Source organism: Orcinus orca, chromosome 19 (assembly GCF_937001465.1).
Source record: "Orcinus orca chromosome 19, mOrcOrc1.1, whole genome shotgun sequence".
NCBI classification, from domain to species: domain Eukaryota; kingdom Metazoa; phylum Chordata; class Mammalia; order Artiodactyla; family Delphinidae; genus Orcinus; species Orcinus orca.
This window is the reverse complement of record NC_064577.1, coordinates 12211740-12226543: the sequence shown is the minus strand read 5'-3', so window position 1 is coordinate 12226543 and position 14804 is coordinate 12211740. Positions and strand designations below refer to the sequence as shown.

The 14804-nt window shown below is 45.9% G+C and overlaps 2 protein-coding genes across 4 annotated transcripts in view; one reads left to right on the top strand and one right to left on the bottom strand.

Moving 5' to 3' along the window:
• The window catches only part of LOC101283726 (cytochrome b5 domain-containing protein 1), a 17453-nt gene extending 3752 nt beyond the window's left edge, over positions 1–13701 (bottom strand). Inside the window, exons 1-4 of one of the 2 annotated variants that reach the window (XM_004266888.4) lie at positions 13179–13701; positions 13009–13085; positions 12660–12878; positions 9380–12048 (exon numbers count right to left, since the gene is read on the bottom strand). In XM_004266888.4, the coding sequence (XP_004266936.1) occupies positions 11818–12048; positions 12660–12878; positions 13009–13085; positions 13179–13338 (687 nt within the window). In that variant the 5' untranslated portion in view covers positions 13339–13701 and the 3' untranslated portion in view covers positions 9380–11817. Of the gene's footprint in view, positions 1–9379; positions 12049–12659; positions 12879–13008; positions 13086–13178 lie in introns of those variants that run through there. The other variant, XM_049702631.1, reaches the window with a different exon arrangement.
• NAA38 (N-alpha-acetyltransferase 38, NatC auxiliary subunit) overlaps positions 1–14804 on the top strand; it is a 24376-nt gene extending 9572 nt beyond the window's left edge. The window contains exons 1-3 of one of the 2 annotated variants that reach the window (XM_004266890.4): positions 13877–14105; positions 14290–14473; positions 14646–14804. In XM_004266890.4, the coding sequence (XP_004266938.1) occupies positions 14025–14105; positions 14290–14473; positions 14646–14758 (378 nt within the window). In that variant the 5' untranslated portion in view covers positions 13877–14024 and the 3' untranslated portion in view covers positions 14759–14804. Of the gene's footprint in view, positions 1–13741; positions 14474–14645 lie in introns of those variants that run through there. The other variant, XM_049702632.1, reaches the window with a different exon arrangement.

The following is a 14804-nucleotide window of genomic DNA, read 5'->3' as shown; positions in this document are numbered from 1 at the left end:
CTGTTAACCCCAAATTCCTAATTTATCCCTTCCCCCCACCTGTAACTTGTTAATTTTGAAAAACTTCAAGCCTACACAAAAGTTGAAGAAGTACAGTGAGCACCCATATACTCTTCACCTGGATTTACTGATTGTTGACCTTTTGCCACACTGACAGAATGACATGAGCAAATGCTTATGATCTAATGTTAATTGCATAAAACAATATAAAGCCATATATGTAGTATAATCACAGCCATGTAGGTGCTAGAAGGAAGTGGTTAAAATGTTAATACTGGCTTCTGCTGAGTGGTAGGGATAAGAGTGATTTTTGTTTTGCATCTTTATGTTTCTCTACCTGGAATTTTCTGTAAGTAACACATATTCTATAATGAAAATTTAAAAATCTTTTCAAGTTTAAAAAAATAATCTTAAAAATATATGGAGAGAGAGAGAACAGGAGATAGTATCTAACATGTGTTCATCAAGTTTGGTAGTCCCAAAAAGTTTAAAACACAGTAATATGGAAAATAAACATAGGTACAGACCTCATAGCTGAAGGAATCTAATTCTTTTTCTGCAAGGTTGTTTCCCATCTTGTGTGAAAAGGCCCTATTTCTTTAAGGCTCCAGCAGTCTGGCTGTTTACCCCTCCACTTCTCTCCCTGGCTGTCATCTGCTTTCCTCCCGATCATTCCCCTCATTCATCGAAGACTGACGCTTGGCTCAGTCCTGCCCTCGACGCTGTAACCAGAGACCTTTCTCACCATTTCCACTTCTCTCTCCCACCTCTAGGAAATAGTAAATTCTTACCTGTTCTGAAATATTAAATTCAAGCCTCCTACTTTGGCTACAGCTTTCTATCCTTCCAGCTCTCTCATTTATTCACTATTTTGGACCCATGAGACCCTGTAATCCCTTAATTCTTCCATTTTCTCCTAATCAGCTCTACCATGTTCTCCCCTCCTTCCCTGTCCAACTTAGATTCCATGGTCTGTCATTTCAGCCACTCTGCTGCCCGCGTCTCAGCACCCTCTTTATTTACCTCTTGCAGACCCCCAACCTTGGATCACTTCGGCTGTCTGTTTACACTCAGGAGCACTTTGCATGACCACATGGTGTCAGAACACCATGACCACTCCAGATTAGTGTCCCTGCTCAGAAATCCTTTTGCCTAGTCAGCTTCCTTTCGGTTCTCCGTGGTGACTTTTTCAAACCTTCCTCAAATTCCTCAAACCTCCTCCACCTTATGCTTCAGTAGAACATCTTATCATCTCCCTCTAGGAGACAGATCATCAGATGAGAACTCCCTTGAAATACTGACACTAAGACTACATATTTAACTGTATTCGTATTTGTCCTTTCCTCCCTCCTATCCTGTCTGAAGCTAATGCCTACACTTGGGCTCTGGCTCCCAGCCTTGCCACCTTCTCAGGGTGTAATGGTTAACAGTGATCCCCTAACTCTCCTTTATCTCCCATCCTCCTTGCTGCTTCACAACCACATTTAAATGTACTCAAATCTCCCCAACTTTAAAAGAGACACTCTGGACCCCTAAGCTGCCACCCTACCTCGCTGTGCCCACTCACAGCCACGCTTCTTGAAAGAATTGTTTACACTCAGGCTGCTTTACTTGCCTACTTATTTTCCAACCCTCTGCCCAGCCTCTCTACAGAAACTGCTTTCGCAAGATGACCAACAACCTGGTTACTGAACTAAGAGGAAATGTCTGAGTTCTTAACTTGAACACCCCCTTCTTGAAATAGTCTTTGTGATCTGTGTGAGTCTGTGATCTCACATCTGCTCATACTTCTGTTGCTGCCTTTTAGCTAAATCCTTTCCTTTGCTATTCATTGAGTAAAGGGGATACCTTAAGAAGAAAAGGAAGGGATTTCCCCGGCGGTCCAGTGGTTAAGACTCTTACTCAACCAGGGATCGAACCTGCGCCCTCGGCAGTGAAAGCACAGAGTCCCAACCACTGGACCGCCAGGGAATTCCCTCCCAGTTTCTTTTAGACCTGATTTGATTGACCACTATGATGGAAACAATATAACAGTCCTATACAAAATGGCAAAAACCAAACATTTTTTTCCCCTTTGACATTGCCTTTTAACAGTTTCTTAATAGGTTTTCACTGACTGGCCAGCCAGAATGCCTTGCTTTCCACCTACTGTTAAGCCCTGGTTATTTCAGCAGAACTGCCCTGACACCTTTCCTGGCGAGCCCCAAGCTGTCATCCTCCTGCCCCTTTGCTTGCTCCTGGGCCCTTTCCCCACCTATCTCTCTGGATAGGGAGAGTTAATTTCAGACTAAATTGGATATGATTAGTAAATTAAAATTGACTAATTTTTTTTTAAAAAGATGCTGTATTCCCAAACTATATAACTTCTAAAATGTATTCCAGAGCCAAGTAATGAAGTTATTCACTGCCTCCCTCAGAGGAAGAGTTTGAGCTGTGGATTCAGGTAGCACCTGGAATCCAAGTTCTGCCACTTACTAACAGTAACCCTGGGCAAGCAGCTTATCCCTCAAGTCTCAGCTCCCTTATCTGTCAAACAGGGATATTAATGCCTACCTCACATGGCTGTAGTGAAGATTTTGAGCTAACTTACATAAAGCACTGGCTGTAAGGCACTTGAGAGTTGGTAGCTAGTGTTCTGAACAGTCACGTTTACTATTCGCCATTTCTCACTTCAGAGAGATTCACTTAAGATGCTTGTAAGGTGAGAGGATTGACAACCTGGGTTATGAATAACACCTTAAACTGAAGGAGCAAAGGGCCGACTTTAGTTATTCTTGTTCCCAATAGTTGCCCCATTTCCTTGCTTTCCCCTGCTTTATTTAAATAAGATCAACTCTGGTATGATATGAAACAAACCACATTTTACTATACTCAGGTCTCCCAGTAGAGGCACAAACACTGTTGTTAGGTTAGAAACCAAATGTTAGTCACAGATACGGTCTACTAATTTCCTAATCATGACAGATGTTCCCTAGATGCTGAATAGTGTGGAATCTCAGGAAATCCCAAGGGAAGCATTCATTACTAAATAAAGAATGGCTAGCACAAGGAGAGGGAAGAAAACTAAAAATTTCGAGTGCCTGTCCCAAGGGCCTTTAGTACTGCTGGGCATTTCCCCATACCTTATATTTAATCTTCTCAACCACAGTGTAAGGTAGCTTCTTTTTAAGTGACCTTGTCCTGGTTTATGCCTGTTGCCCTTAGTGAATCCTTACTTCTATTGTTCATATTTTGTGATTGAAGAAATGGAATCTAAAAGAAGAAAAGTGTTCTGTCCATAGTTACAAAGCCAGAAAACTCCTCCCTGTGCAGCTGGATTTCTTCTGTGAAGCCCTCATTCATACCTCATCCATCTACTGTCTGACTTCTCTAACACACCACTGTTTTGCTGTTCACTAAATGTGTGGATGCTCAAGTCCTCACCTTACTTGACTGTGTGACATTTCACACTGTTTACCATTCCCTCCTCTCAAATACTCTCTCTTTCGCTTCCCGGGCACCGTTTTCCAGGGTCTCTCTCACCACTTTGGCTCGTACTTCTGAGTCTCCTTCTCCTCCCCTCCCTTAGGTATTGTTCCTCCCAGGCCTTGCATGTAGATCACACTTTATTCTTGAGGTGATCTCATCCTTGACTTTGGTTGACAGTTACTCACTGCGGGTAATTCCCAAACCTTTAACTCTAGCCGAGAGCTCTATTCAGGATATCGTACCACATATCTGGTAAGATCTGGACATCTGTGTTTCCATGTCCTGGAGTTACTTCAGATAGCTAACTAAAAACACATCATCTTCCTTCCCCATGAAACTCTTCTTCCAAGCATTTCCCTCCTCTGTCAGTGGATTCATCATCCTCCACCCAGGCCAGAAACTTGGGTGTCATTCTTGACTCCTCCCTCTGCCTCAGACCCCCTCCCAATAAATTATTGAGTTGTGTAATTCTCTCTTAACTTCCGTTTATCTCCTCTGATCTCCACTGCCACTAACTCACCTCATTCCGGCCACCTTCATCTCTTTCCTGGACTGCTGCAATAGCATCAGTCTCCCTGTCTCCACTCTCTCCTCTCTTTTTCTCCCCTCCAATCCATCCTCTCTTGACATTCAAAAATGCAATTCTGATCGTGACATTCTCCTTATAAAACCCTTAACCTTGAATTGTACACTTTAAAAGGGTGAATTTTATAGTATGTGAACTGTATCTCAATTAAAAAAAAAACTTAACCTGATTTACAAAGTCTCGCAGGACCTCGTCTGGCCTCCATGTCTCTTACTGCCCACTCTCTTCAGGCCTCCCATCTCCTCTTGGCTTTACCGTTCTGCATTTCCTTCTGCGTCTGAGCTCTCCACATACTCTCACTGCCAAACTCTGCGCTCTTCGTGCTGTTTACTCTCCCTCCTTACCCACTCTCACTTCTTCGCTTGGCTGCCGCCTCGTACTTCCGGTCTCAGCTTTAGATGATGTTCTCCAGAAAGCCTTCCCTCATCTCCCCAGACTGGGTGTAGATATTCCCAAGGCATTTCTCTGAGAAAGTGACATTTAAGCAAAGCCTTTAAGGGGCAGGAGTTGGCCAGGTGATGAGTGGAGGGTGGAGTGTCCCATGCAGAGGAACAGCATGTGAGAAGGCCCTGGCAGAAAGGAGCTTGGGGGAGTGTCAGAAACTGAAAGGCCAACAGGGAGATAAAGAAGGGGCTTGGGCAGGGGGGAAAGGATGGATTGGGTGTTTGGGATTAGCAGATGCAAATTATTATAAGTGGAATGGACAGAAAACAAGGTCCTACTGTATAGCACAGGGAACTATATTCAATATCCTGTAATAAACGATAATGGAAAAAAAGATGAAAAAGAATGTGTGTGTATATGTGTATGTGTGTGTATATGTGTATGTGTGTGTGTGTGTGTGTGTATATATATTTACATACATGTACACACACACATATATAACTGAATCACTGTATAGTAGAAATTAACACAACATTGTCAATCAACTATACTTCAATAAAATAAATTAAAAATATAAAAAAAGAAGAGCCTGGAAGAGGCAAATCATGCAGGGCCTTGTGGACAACCGTAAGGGTGTCCTATGTCCTCTTAAGAGGAGTTGGAAGCCTTTGAAGACTTTAAACGGGGGAACTTTAAAAGCTTCCCCTTAAGGACCTACTGTAGAGCACAGGGAGCTCTACTCAGTACTCTGTCATGACCTATATGGGAAAAGAATCTAAAAAAGAGTGGATATATGTATATGCATAACTGATTCACTTTGCTATACAGCAGAAACTAACACAACATTGTAAATCAACGATACTCCAATTAAAAACAAAAAAGCAAACAAAACTTCCCTTGGCCGCTTTATATAAGTAGAAGCAAGGTGAAAAGAGGCTCACAAACTTCTCTGAATCTCCCACTAACCTGTACGCTCCTCGAGGGCAGAAATTATGTCTTCTTATTTAGTGTATTCACAGAGTCCAGAATTGTGCCTGATACATAGCAGATGCTCAGTATTAGGTTAATGAATTGAATAAATGGATGGTGGGGCCAGGATTCCAACTTTGGTTTTCAAGAAAGACTCAGCACTCCGCTCCTACCCGAGACTGATTGGATATCCCTCCTTTTGCCTCCAGTGCATCTGTGGTCAATTGTATTTTCCAGAAATGGCTACAAAAACAACTCATCCAGCATGCTCTTATTACAGTGTGACTTTGACACTCTTCCCACTGAAAAGTGAGGTCTAGTTCTTTCCCCTTGGATTTGAGGTGAGGTTATAAAAGGTGCTTGAGGCTCCTCCTGGTTCTCTTGGGACACTTGCTCTTGGAACCCAGCTACCATGCTATGAGGAAGCCCAAGCTGCCCTGAGAATGGGGTCTTCATGGAGAAGAATCCGTAGACAGCACCAACTTGCCAGCCATTTGTGAGTGAGCCATTTTGAAAGTGAATTCTCCAGCTTCTAGTAATCCAACCAGTTGATGCCTTTTGGAACGGAAATGAGCTGTCCTCACTGAACCCTGCCCAAATTACAGACTCATTAGCAAAATAAATGATGGTGGTGGTTTGAAGCCACTTAAGTCTTGGGATGGTTTTGTTAAGCAGCAGTAGGTGACTAGAACAGCAGCCTATGTTTGTCATGCAGGGAGGTGATGCCACTCAGTGGTTAAGTGGGTGGCCTATGACTGTCTTGTTTCAAAGCCCACCTTTGCTGCTTAGTATGACCTTTGGCAAGTTACTTAACCTCTCTGTGCTTCAGTCTCCTTCTTTCTTCAGTGTAAGTAAAAACAGTATTTAAGTTTGTTATGATGATTAAGTGATTAATGCAGGTAAATGCAGAACTACAGGTAATACAGATCAGTCTTTGTGATTATCTCAGGCAAGTCTCTGATCATTCAGCCATCACTGTCTCTTGTAATTCTGTTTCTTTGTCTTTATAGTACTTTTGGTATTTGTGTGTGTGTGTGTGTGTGTATATAATGTGTTCATATATGTATATGTGTATATACACATACATAATATATAGCTTTTAGCACTATCTGAAATGATCTTGTCTACATGTTTTTTTATCCCACCAGAGTATAAGTCCCAGTAACGCAGGAACCTTGCCTGTCTCATTCACTGCTGTATCCCCAGTACCTGGAACGGTACCTGGCACAAAGTGCTTATTAATAACTTTTTTGTTAATGAATGGATGAATAGCACTTTCATACTTCTTGTGGAAGACGTCACTAGTTCCTACCCAGTATCCCTTCTCATTCCACAGTAGTGGTCCCTGGTTTTGTTGTGGATGTCAGTACAAAATACTGTCCCAGACTCCCTTGCAGCTAAGGGTCATTGTGTAATACATGTCCTATCAATGAGACGTAGTCAAAGTTCTGCTAAGGATGTCTGGGAAAATTTTTTGCTTTGATTTAGGCACTGCCCTTTCATCCTTCCCCTCTTCCTCCTTCCTGCCCACAATACGGACAGGAAGTAGAGCAACCAAAAAGGAGATAATCATGAAGACAAAAACAGGAGCAACCTGTGATGTTGATGAACTATCTAGTGGAGTCACTACACCACAGACTCTCTCATTATGTGAGAAAATTTAACCCTTTATAGTTAAGCCCCAGCTCAGCCTTCTGTTACTTGCAGCCAAATACATTCTCACCTGATACACTGTGGTAGAGTAATATCTACTCCTATAGGCTGTTCATTAAGGGCAAGGAAATATTTCCTCCTCCTTACTGTTCTCTAGGAGGACTGGAAGAATTTATCAGCACAAATGTCACTCACTGTCCAGATCTCTTCTGCTCTCTTCAAATAGTGAGAGTGGGCAAGTAGCAAGGGACACCACAGTATCTGAATATATTTGACTCCTGAGTTCACATATTTCAAGTAGTGGGGGTTACATTTGCCATTCATTCCTGAAACAAACATGTATTTATTGCCACTCTATGCCAGACATTATATGGCTGTTGGGGATACAGAGATGATTAAGTCAGATGATTGAAACTGGATGCCCAAGTTCCCACTAAACATTAAGCTCCCAAAGGGTGGGAGCTGGGCGGCTCCCAGTAAGAAAGGGACTTAATTCTAGCAGTGTCTCATCCATATTGTTCCTCGTCTCAACTTTCTTGACCCCTGATCCCATTTTAATGGCCTCAGTTCACTTATTCACTCACCACCTTTTGTGTGTGTGAGTGTTTCCCTGGGAAATAGATATGGACTGCATATCTATTTGTATTTTGAATGCTTAATCTTTGACTTCCAAGACCATTCAGGTTTCAGATTGTCTGCTTTCTCTACAGCTAAGCCTCCATGCACTCTTGCTGCTCCATCATAAAGTGGCTGTTCTCCCATTATCAACACATCTATGTAGTTAATCTAAACTCAGCTGCGGGGACTGGGTACATTAACCTTATCCTGATGTCATGACTCGGTGTTATGGTCCCAAGTCCAAATGATAGATCCCCTCACTCAGCTCCAGGGTATGTACAGATCAGAATTTGGGGCAGTAAAATGTTTCAGACTAGTTATAAACTTAGCCCCAAGGCTTCAAGTTTTAGGAATTGCCGCCATGGGAACACAGGTGTATCAGGTTGAAGTAGACCATTGAGGCAGGTGCCAGGAATCCAGGAACCACATTGTATTGTCACCTTTGATATTTTACTTTTGAGGGTCTTTATTATTGTGCTTGTGTGTGTACTATTTCAGGGGCAGGGGGTTGGGCCATTTTGAGACTGATGGAAATTACAGCACCCTTCTCCAAGATAATACACATCTGCGTGCACACACACACACACACACACACACACACAATTTAGAAGTCATTTCTGGAGGCCCAGGTTAAGAACCCAATTGTGATTCGCCATGAAGGTGGAAACTTTTCTGTACCCTAATTTGGTCCTTTACCATGTACTATTTTCATTTACCTTTTCATGTGTGTATGTTTTAGCCCATTGAGTGAGCAAGCTTCCTGCAAAGAACATACACCTTTTTATGACCCCCAATGATACTTGATATAGTGACTGAGCCTTGTGGGAAATATTTGCAAATTGAGTTCTTTGAAGCTGCTACGATTTACTGAGGACAGGCAACGTTCCTTTCAATATACCACCCACCACCCGACCTCCCTACGAAATGGAAGAGATCACTACCAAAGGACCTACAGTCATGTTCTATTTACTTCCTAGGTTTTAGGACTGGGCACTATTTACATACTCCTCATGCAAATATACAGTCTTGGATATTTAGAGAACCAAGGTAGTGCCTAGTAGAAAGCTTTATACAAACAAAACAAAACAAAACAAAACCCTCTAAGAATAAATGAACATACTCTATTATCTTAAAAATCTGTGATCTTTATTCCTTCCATAGTTCTGTGCCTCACCCTGTACATACCCACACCTGTAATCAGACCCCTTACTTGTCCTTTCCCGTGAGTTTTATTTCCCAAACTACACTCCTTTCCTGGCATGTGCTTATGGAAAAAATTAAAAATAGGAATAAACCTAATGCTAATGGAATAGTGCCCATGTTGTTTTCCCTTTTTTCTGATCCTTCCCTCTCACCTGTACGTTTCCACAGGCTACCTTTAATCCTAACCTGTTTAGAACTTGGAAGTGTTTTCCCTCATCCGGGCCCCTTTCCCTTCACTCTGTAGGAGACTACAGCCACCTGGTGGCCATGTAGAGAAAAGACAGGTCGATTGCCTCAAAAATCTGGTGAGAGGAAGAACCTCTACGGAGTAGTTTTTGGTCTTGGATCTATGGCGAACAAGGAAAGAGAAACCTGTGGATAGAGATGACAGCATAGGATCCAGACATCCTATTTCTTGGTCCCACCTTGCCCCCCACCAAGGACACAACATCCCATCCACTAGTTATTAGAGGCAGAGGAATTCACTTAACATTTGAGTTCATTCAGTCAAAATTTATTGAGCAGCAACTGTGTGCCCAACACTGGCAATACAGCAGTGAACAAGATGGACACGATCTCTGCCCTCATGAGTTTACAATCTAGCAGCCAGCCAGCCAATTACATCCATAATTTTAACATTACTATTGTAATAAGCACTCTGAAATTTAACAGAAAGTCCTGACCTGCATCGAGAAATCAGCAAAGTCTCTGTGAGGAAGAAACATGTAGGATTAGCAAGGTGGGAGATGGAAGAGTGTTGTAAGCAGAGAGAACAGCCTGTGTGCCGGCTCTGAGGCAAGAAAACCTTTAGTGAACAGAAAGCCAGTGAACAAAGAGGGGTGATGCAAGGTAGAGGCTGATATATGCAAGGTCTTTGGATTTAGCACTTGATTCCAAAAGCAGCTAGAAGCCACTGAAGAATCTGAAGGAGGAAAGTTAGATGTTTAGGTTTGTTTTTCAGAGCTCACTCTGCTGTGTGTGGAGGACAGAAGAGGAAATGGGAGGACTGGTTAGGAAGTTATCGCAGCAGTCCAGACCAGAGGTGATGATAACAGCTTCGAGAAAAGAAGATGGATTCCAGAGATGTTTAGGAGATAGAATCTACTTGGAGAGTGACTGGGTGTGTGAGGAAAGGGATGTGTTTCTGGCGAGAGGTACTAAAGTAGGAAACCCTGGAGGAGGGACGAGTTTGGGCAGATCCATAGGCACAGGCCCTGAGGCTGGGGTTACAGCAACAGCATAGCTTTGGTTCTCAAATAGTTTAGGGTTTAACTGAGCAAACAAGATACACATGAAACAACTGCAGGTGGATACAGATGTCTTCACCTCTGTCCATGCCGTTCATAGTCAGCCCCTCAGCACACTCCTCTGCAGCCTACCCAGTGTCTCATAGGGGGCCACCTTCCACAAAGATGCACTAACATCTCTCTGCTGCTTTTTTAGCCTGCTACTGTCAAGAAATTCACCTGTGATTCTCATTCCCCTTCCCTCCTTAGGTCATAGGGGACCAAATCTGGCCACTGCCCTACATGGTTGTTCTCTTTTGAACACCAGGAGTTTTCTGACTTAATTAGCTCCTCTCTTTTTTTTTTTTTTTTGCGGTACGCGGGCTTCTCACCGCTGTGGCCTCTCCCGTCGCGGAGCACAGGCTCCGGACGCGCAGGCCCAGCGGCCATGGCCCACGGGCCCAGCCGCTCCGCGGCACGCGGGATCCTCCCGGACCCGGGCACGAACCCGCGTCCCCTGCATCGGCAGGTGGACTCCCAACCACTGCGCCACCAGGGAAGCCCCAATTAGCTCCTCTCTTTACATCACCTCTGTCAAGCCCCTTCTTGCAGAGTCACCATCTGGCAAAGTCGACCCTGTCTTCCTCATCTTTCCCTCAGAAGCACAGGCCCATCATGAATATACATGCCTACTTTTTGCTCCCCCTTCTAAAGTGTCCCAATCCAAAAGCCCTTTCCCACTCTAATTTTCCTGGAACCAGTATATACCCACCTCTTTGCCTCAGAAAAGTCAGAGGAAAGTTTTCCTACGGGATTAACCATGAAGTAGACTCATCAGCTATTACTCAGCTTACACTTGGCCTTCCCTGTGTCCTCTCTACCACTGCAGAACTGTGCTAAGTCCCTTCCAAAGGCAATAACTAAAAAAACAAAACAAAAAAGCACAACACCGCGGCTGACTACACAATAGGCCTACAGGTTCCCATTATGCAGTGAGCCTGGACATTGAGAAGAACGTAGACTTTGGAATTGGGAAGACCTGGGTTTGCAATCTGGTTACTAAGTAGTGTGGCTTTTGCGCTATTAAATCTTACTAAGCTTCAGAAGATTTATCTGTAAGTAGTGGTAATGGTATCTGTCTTATGGATAGTTGTATTAAATGAGGTGTATAAAGCACATAGCATAATATCTAGCCTGAATTACCTGGTGGCTGCCGAATACTAGTCAGAAGAGAGATTAGCCAGTTTTATATGGCGAGTGATATAGACACTTCCTATTCCTGTCTTTGTAGATCCCATCTTCCTACAGTCATCCCATTTCCATCATTGCCAGAAAAGTTCTTCCATCCCTCATCCCTGTGTAGGACTTCTCTTTCTCTTACTATCGAAAAGTTCTGCCTGAGCTCTATCTGACTATCCTCTTCTACATCTCCATGATCTAAGATACTTTATTTTCTTGTATCATTCCTAAAAATTAATTCACTTCTAGCGTTCTTCCTAACTTTCTCAGAGTAAATTGTAACTAACCCGAGGAATAGGACCTTTACACTTCAGTAGGGAATGGGAACCTCAGGCCAGCTCCCAGAGTAGAATGGAGGTCTAGGTCCAGGTACCGCCCTCCCTGCCCCATCCCCATCTCTTTTCCTACAGGTCACAGAAACAGCTAAACTCAAAATATGTCTTGAGCCTACATGAGCATACATCTCTCTTTCTATAGCTCTGTGAGGTCATCACTGAAGTACAGCAGTACTGCAGGTGTGTAGAGCGTACTGTCCATATTGAGATAATCAAATTCTTCCTCCTCATCCCGGATACCATTCTCTTCCAGGGTATAATCCATGTTCAGGTTCTTCCCTTCATATTTCCATGTGTAGCTGGCAGCATGTGCGTTATAGAGGAGGTAGCGGTGTAGGATTTCCCACATTGATTCCAGGGCCCCCACCTGGAGAACACGAAAGCACCCCACCCAGAATTGTGGGTTGAACGAGCAAACACACACACACACACACACACACACACACACACACACACACACACGCAAAGGCCAGGAACCCAAAGCTGGGATCAGAGTGCCTCCCTTGGCAGAGAGCAGCTTAAGGCGCTCCACAGTCCCAGAAATAAAGTTGGAGCTCCAGCATGCAACGAATGGCCCCCACGTCCTACCTGCCTTTATGGCAGCCACTTGTAATAAACAAATGGCCCTAAAGTCACTGCCCCCTCACCTCATCCCCACAATAGAGTAGACTAATAAGAGAGCCCAGTTGCAATTGCTGTACAAAAACACAGCGTGTAAGAGCTTCCGAGGACAACCATCACTAAGGTGCACAAACTGTCACCCTGGGCTTAAGAAAAAGTCTCTTGTACCCTGTGGCCCAGCCACACCTTTAATTCCTAACCCTGGGGATGTAGGTGGTCTTCTTTCCTCAGTTACCCCTAAAAGGAAAGAAAATACAGCTCCCACCGGTTGTGGAGAGCTGCTGGCCTGCAGATCTGCTTGGAGATTTGCTGGGATTCTCGGTTCCCTCTAACCTGCCCCCGGGCACCAGTTCTCACCTCCAGAGTGTGCTCTTGCGACGTGAGCGTGTTAATGATGCGGATATTCCGGGTCTTGGCGGACAGCCGCCCCACCTCGTAACGCGACCCCTGCCACCAAGGCTTCCCGAAATCATTGGCCCAGTCCGAACGGGGCAGCTGAGGCGGCACGTGCAGAAAGCGGCCCCACGGGGTGCGGTATCTCAGGGAACCGGTCAGCGGATCTATGTGCTTGCGGATCTTTTAAGCAGGGTTTGAGGGAGGAGGGTCGGAGCAGTCACTATCTCGGGCTCTGTTTAGCCTCTGCTTTTCCTCTTCATCCCGCTCTCCAGTGCCCCTCCCCCCAACCCCAGGTTCCAGCAGAACTCACGTCTCTGGTGTCTGGATCAAACCAGTGACTGATGTCCTGGCCCGCAACTTCCACGATGGGTTTCAGCAGCAGGTCTCCTGGGAAGGAGAAGCTGCCGTCAATGCTACCCATCCAAGAACCAAGCACCCCCCAAACACACCCTCGACGCTGGCCCAAAGTGTGGCGCTTACCCTTGTATTCCTGTGCCAACGGCGTTAGGTCGTACACGTTTCCCAGGTAAGACACCCAGAGGTCTTCGGGCTGGTTATGTTGGGCCACCTCGGCCGGCGTGAAATAGCGACGCTGAAAATACTCAAAGTCTGGCCCGGCCACTAGGCCCCGGCGTGCCATGGCTCTTGCTCTATCGGTCACCGACTCCTTTAGTTGCTTCCTCGCTTTTCGGCACGCACTCTCTGTTTCATCCTCCCTCTGGTCCGGGAGCTAAGGCGAGCGCGTTTATCCGCTGACATGGAAACCATTGTCCCTTTCCGGCCACCGGCCACTGAGATCAAACGCTGTAAATGGGCGAGAGGAGCGTGGGCTGCGCGTGCTCACGGGAAACGTAGTCCGATTCAGGCATTCAAGTAATTTGAGTTTTGTCCTCAGGAGTTCCGCGGGAAAGAGAACACACTCCGTTTTCATTCACAGTACCCTAGGCTACAGGGAGTATTCAGGACATACTGTCTCGCGAGGCAGAAAAACAAGGGAGGGGAGGAGTGTGATTATGAAAAAAGGTATTCTCGCTAAATTCCAGGGTTCCTTAAAGGATGTGTAAGAAACTAGAGTTGAAAATTTCTCGCGATATCTTGGTACATCCAACGTAATAGGCCTCAGTGAGCCTCAGCGCCGAAATAGAAGCTCGCGATACTTCTGCAGTTGCCGGAGACGAAGAAGAGGAGGAGGAGGAGGAGGAGGAGGAGGAGGAGGAGAGGTGATCTCGCGAAAGAAAACAGGTCGGGAGCGCTCGCGAGATCTCAGACCACCGGACACCAAAGGTTCTTAGGAAGTTGAAGGGCCTGGAGGAGGCCCGGGAACAAATGGCCGCAGCTGGACCAGCCATGCTGTTGCGAGAGGAGAATGGCTGTTGCAGCCGGCGTCAAAGCAGCTCCAGCGCAGGGGTTAGCTCGGGTTCTGGGATTGAGGGGCCGTCGGGGAGCAAGATGGGGGGACGGAGGGGGAACTACAGCTCCCGGCAGCCTCTGGGCTTCGTGTGAGCGCCCCGCGGGCTGTCGGGAGCTGTGGTTCCGCGGGCGGGCAGCAGCCGAGGCGGCGCGGTCTGAGCGCCTGTCCCGCCCCGCTCAGGACTCAGATGGGGAGCGCGAGGACTCACCGGCTACGCGCGCTAGGCAGCAGCTGGAGGCGCTACTCAACAAGACTATGCGCATTCGCATGACAGATGGACGGACACTGGTCGGTTGCTTCCTCTGCACCGACCGCGACTGCAATGTTATCCTGGGCTCGGCGCAGGAGTTCCTCAAGCCGTCGGGTCAGTGCCCGGGGAATGCACACCCGCCTGGGAATGCGGCGAAGCCTCACGCAAAGCATTTCCCCTTAAGTGCCTGGCTGCACCCCTTATTTTCTGGGACTAGAAGTCGTGGCACAGAAGGGGCGGGGCCGACGCTGGCCTGTCTCTCTGATGCTCTGACTCTTCTTTCCAGATTCCTTCTCTGCCGGGGAACCCCGTGTGCTGGGCCTGGCCATGGTACCTGGACACCACATCGTTTCTATTGAGGTGCAGAGAGAGAGCCTGGCGGGGCCTCCCTATCTCTGAACACGATCGCGCATGCCTTTCGGACTTCATTAAATCTGTAACCGAC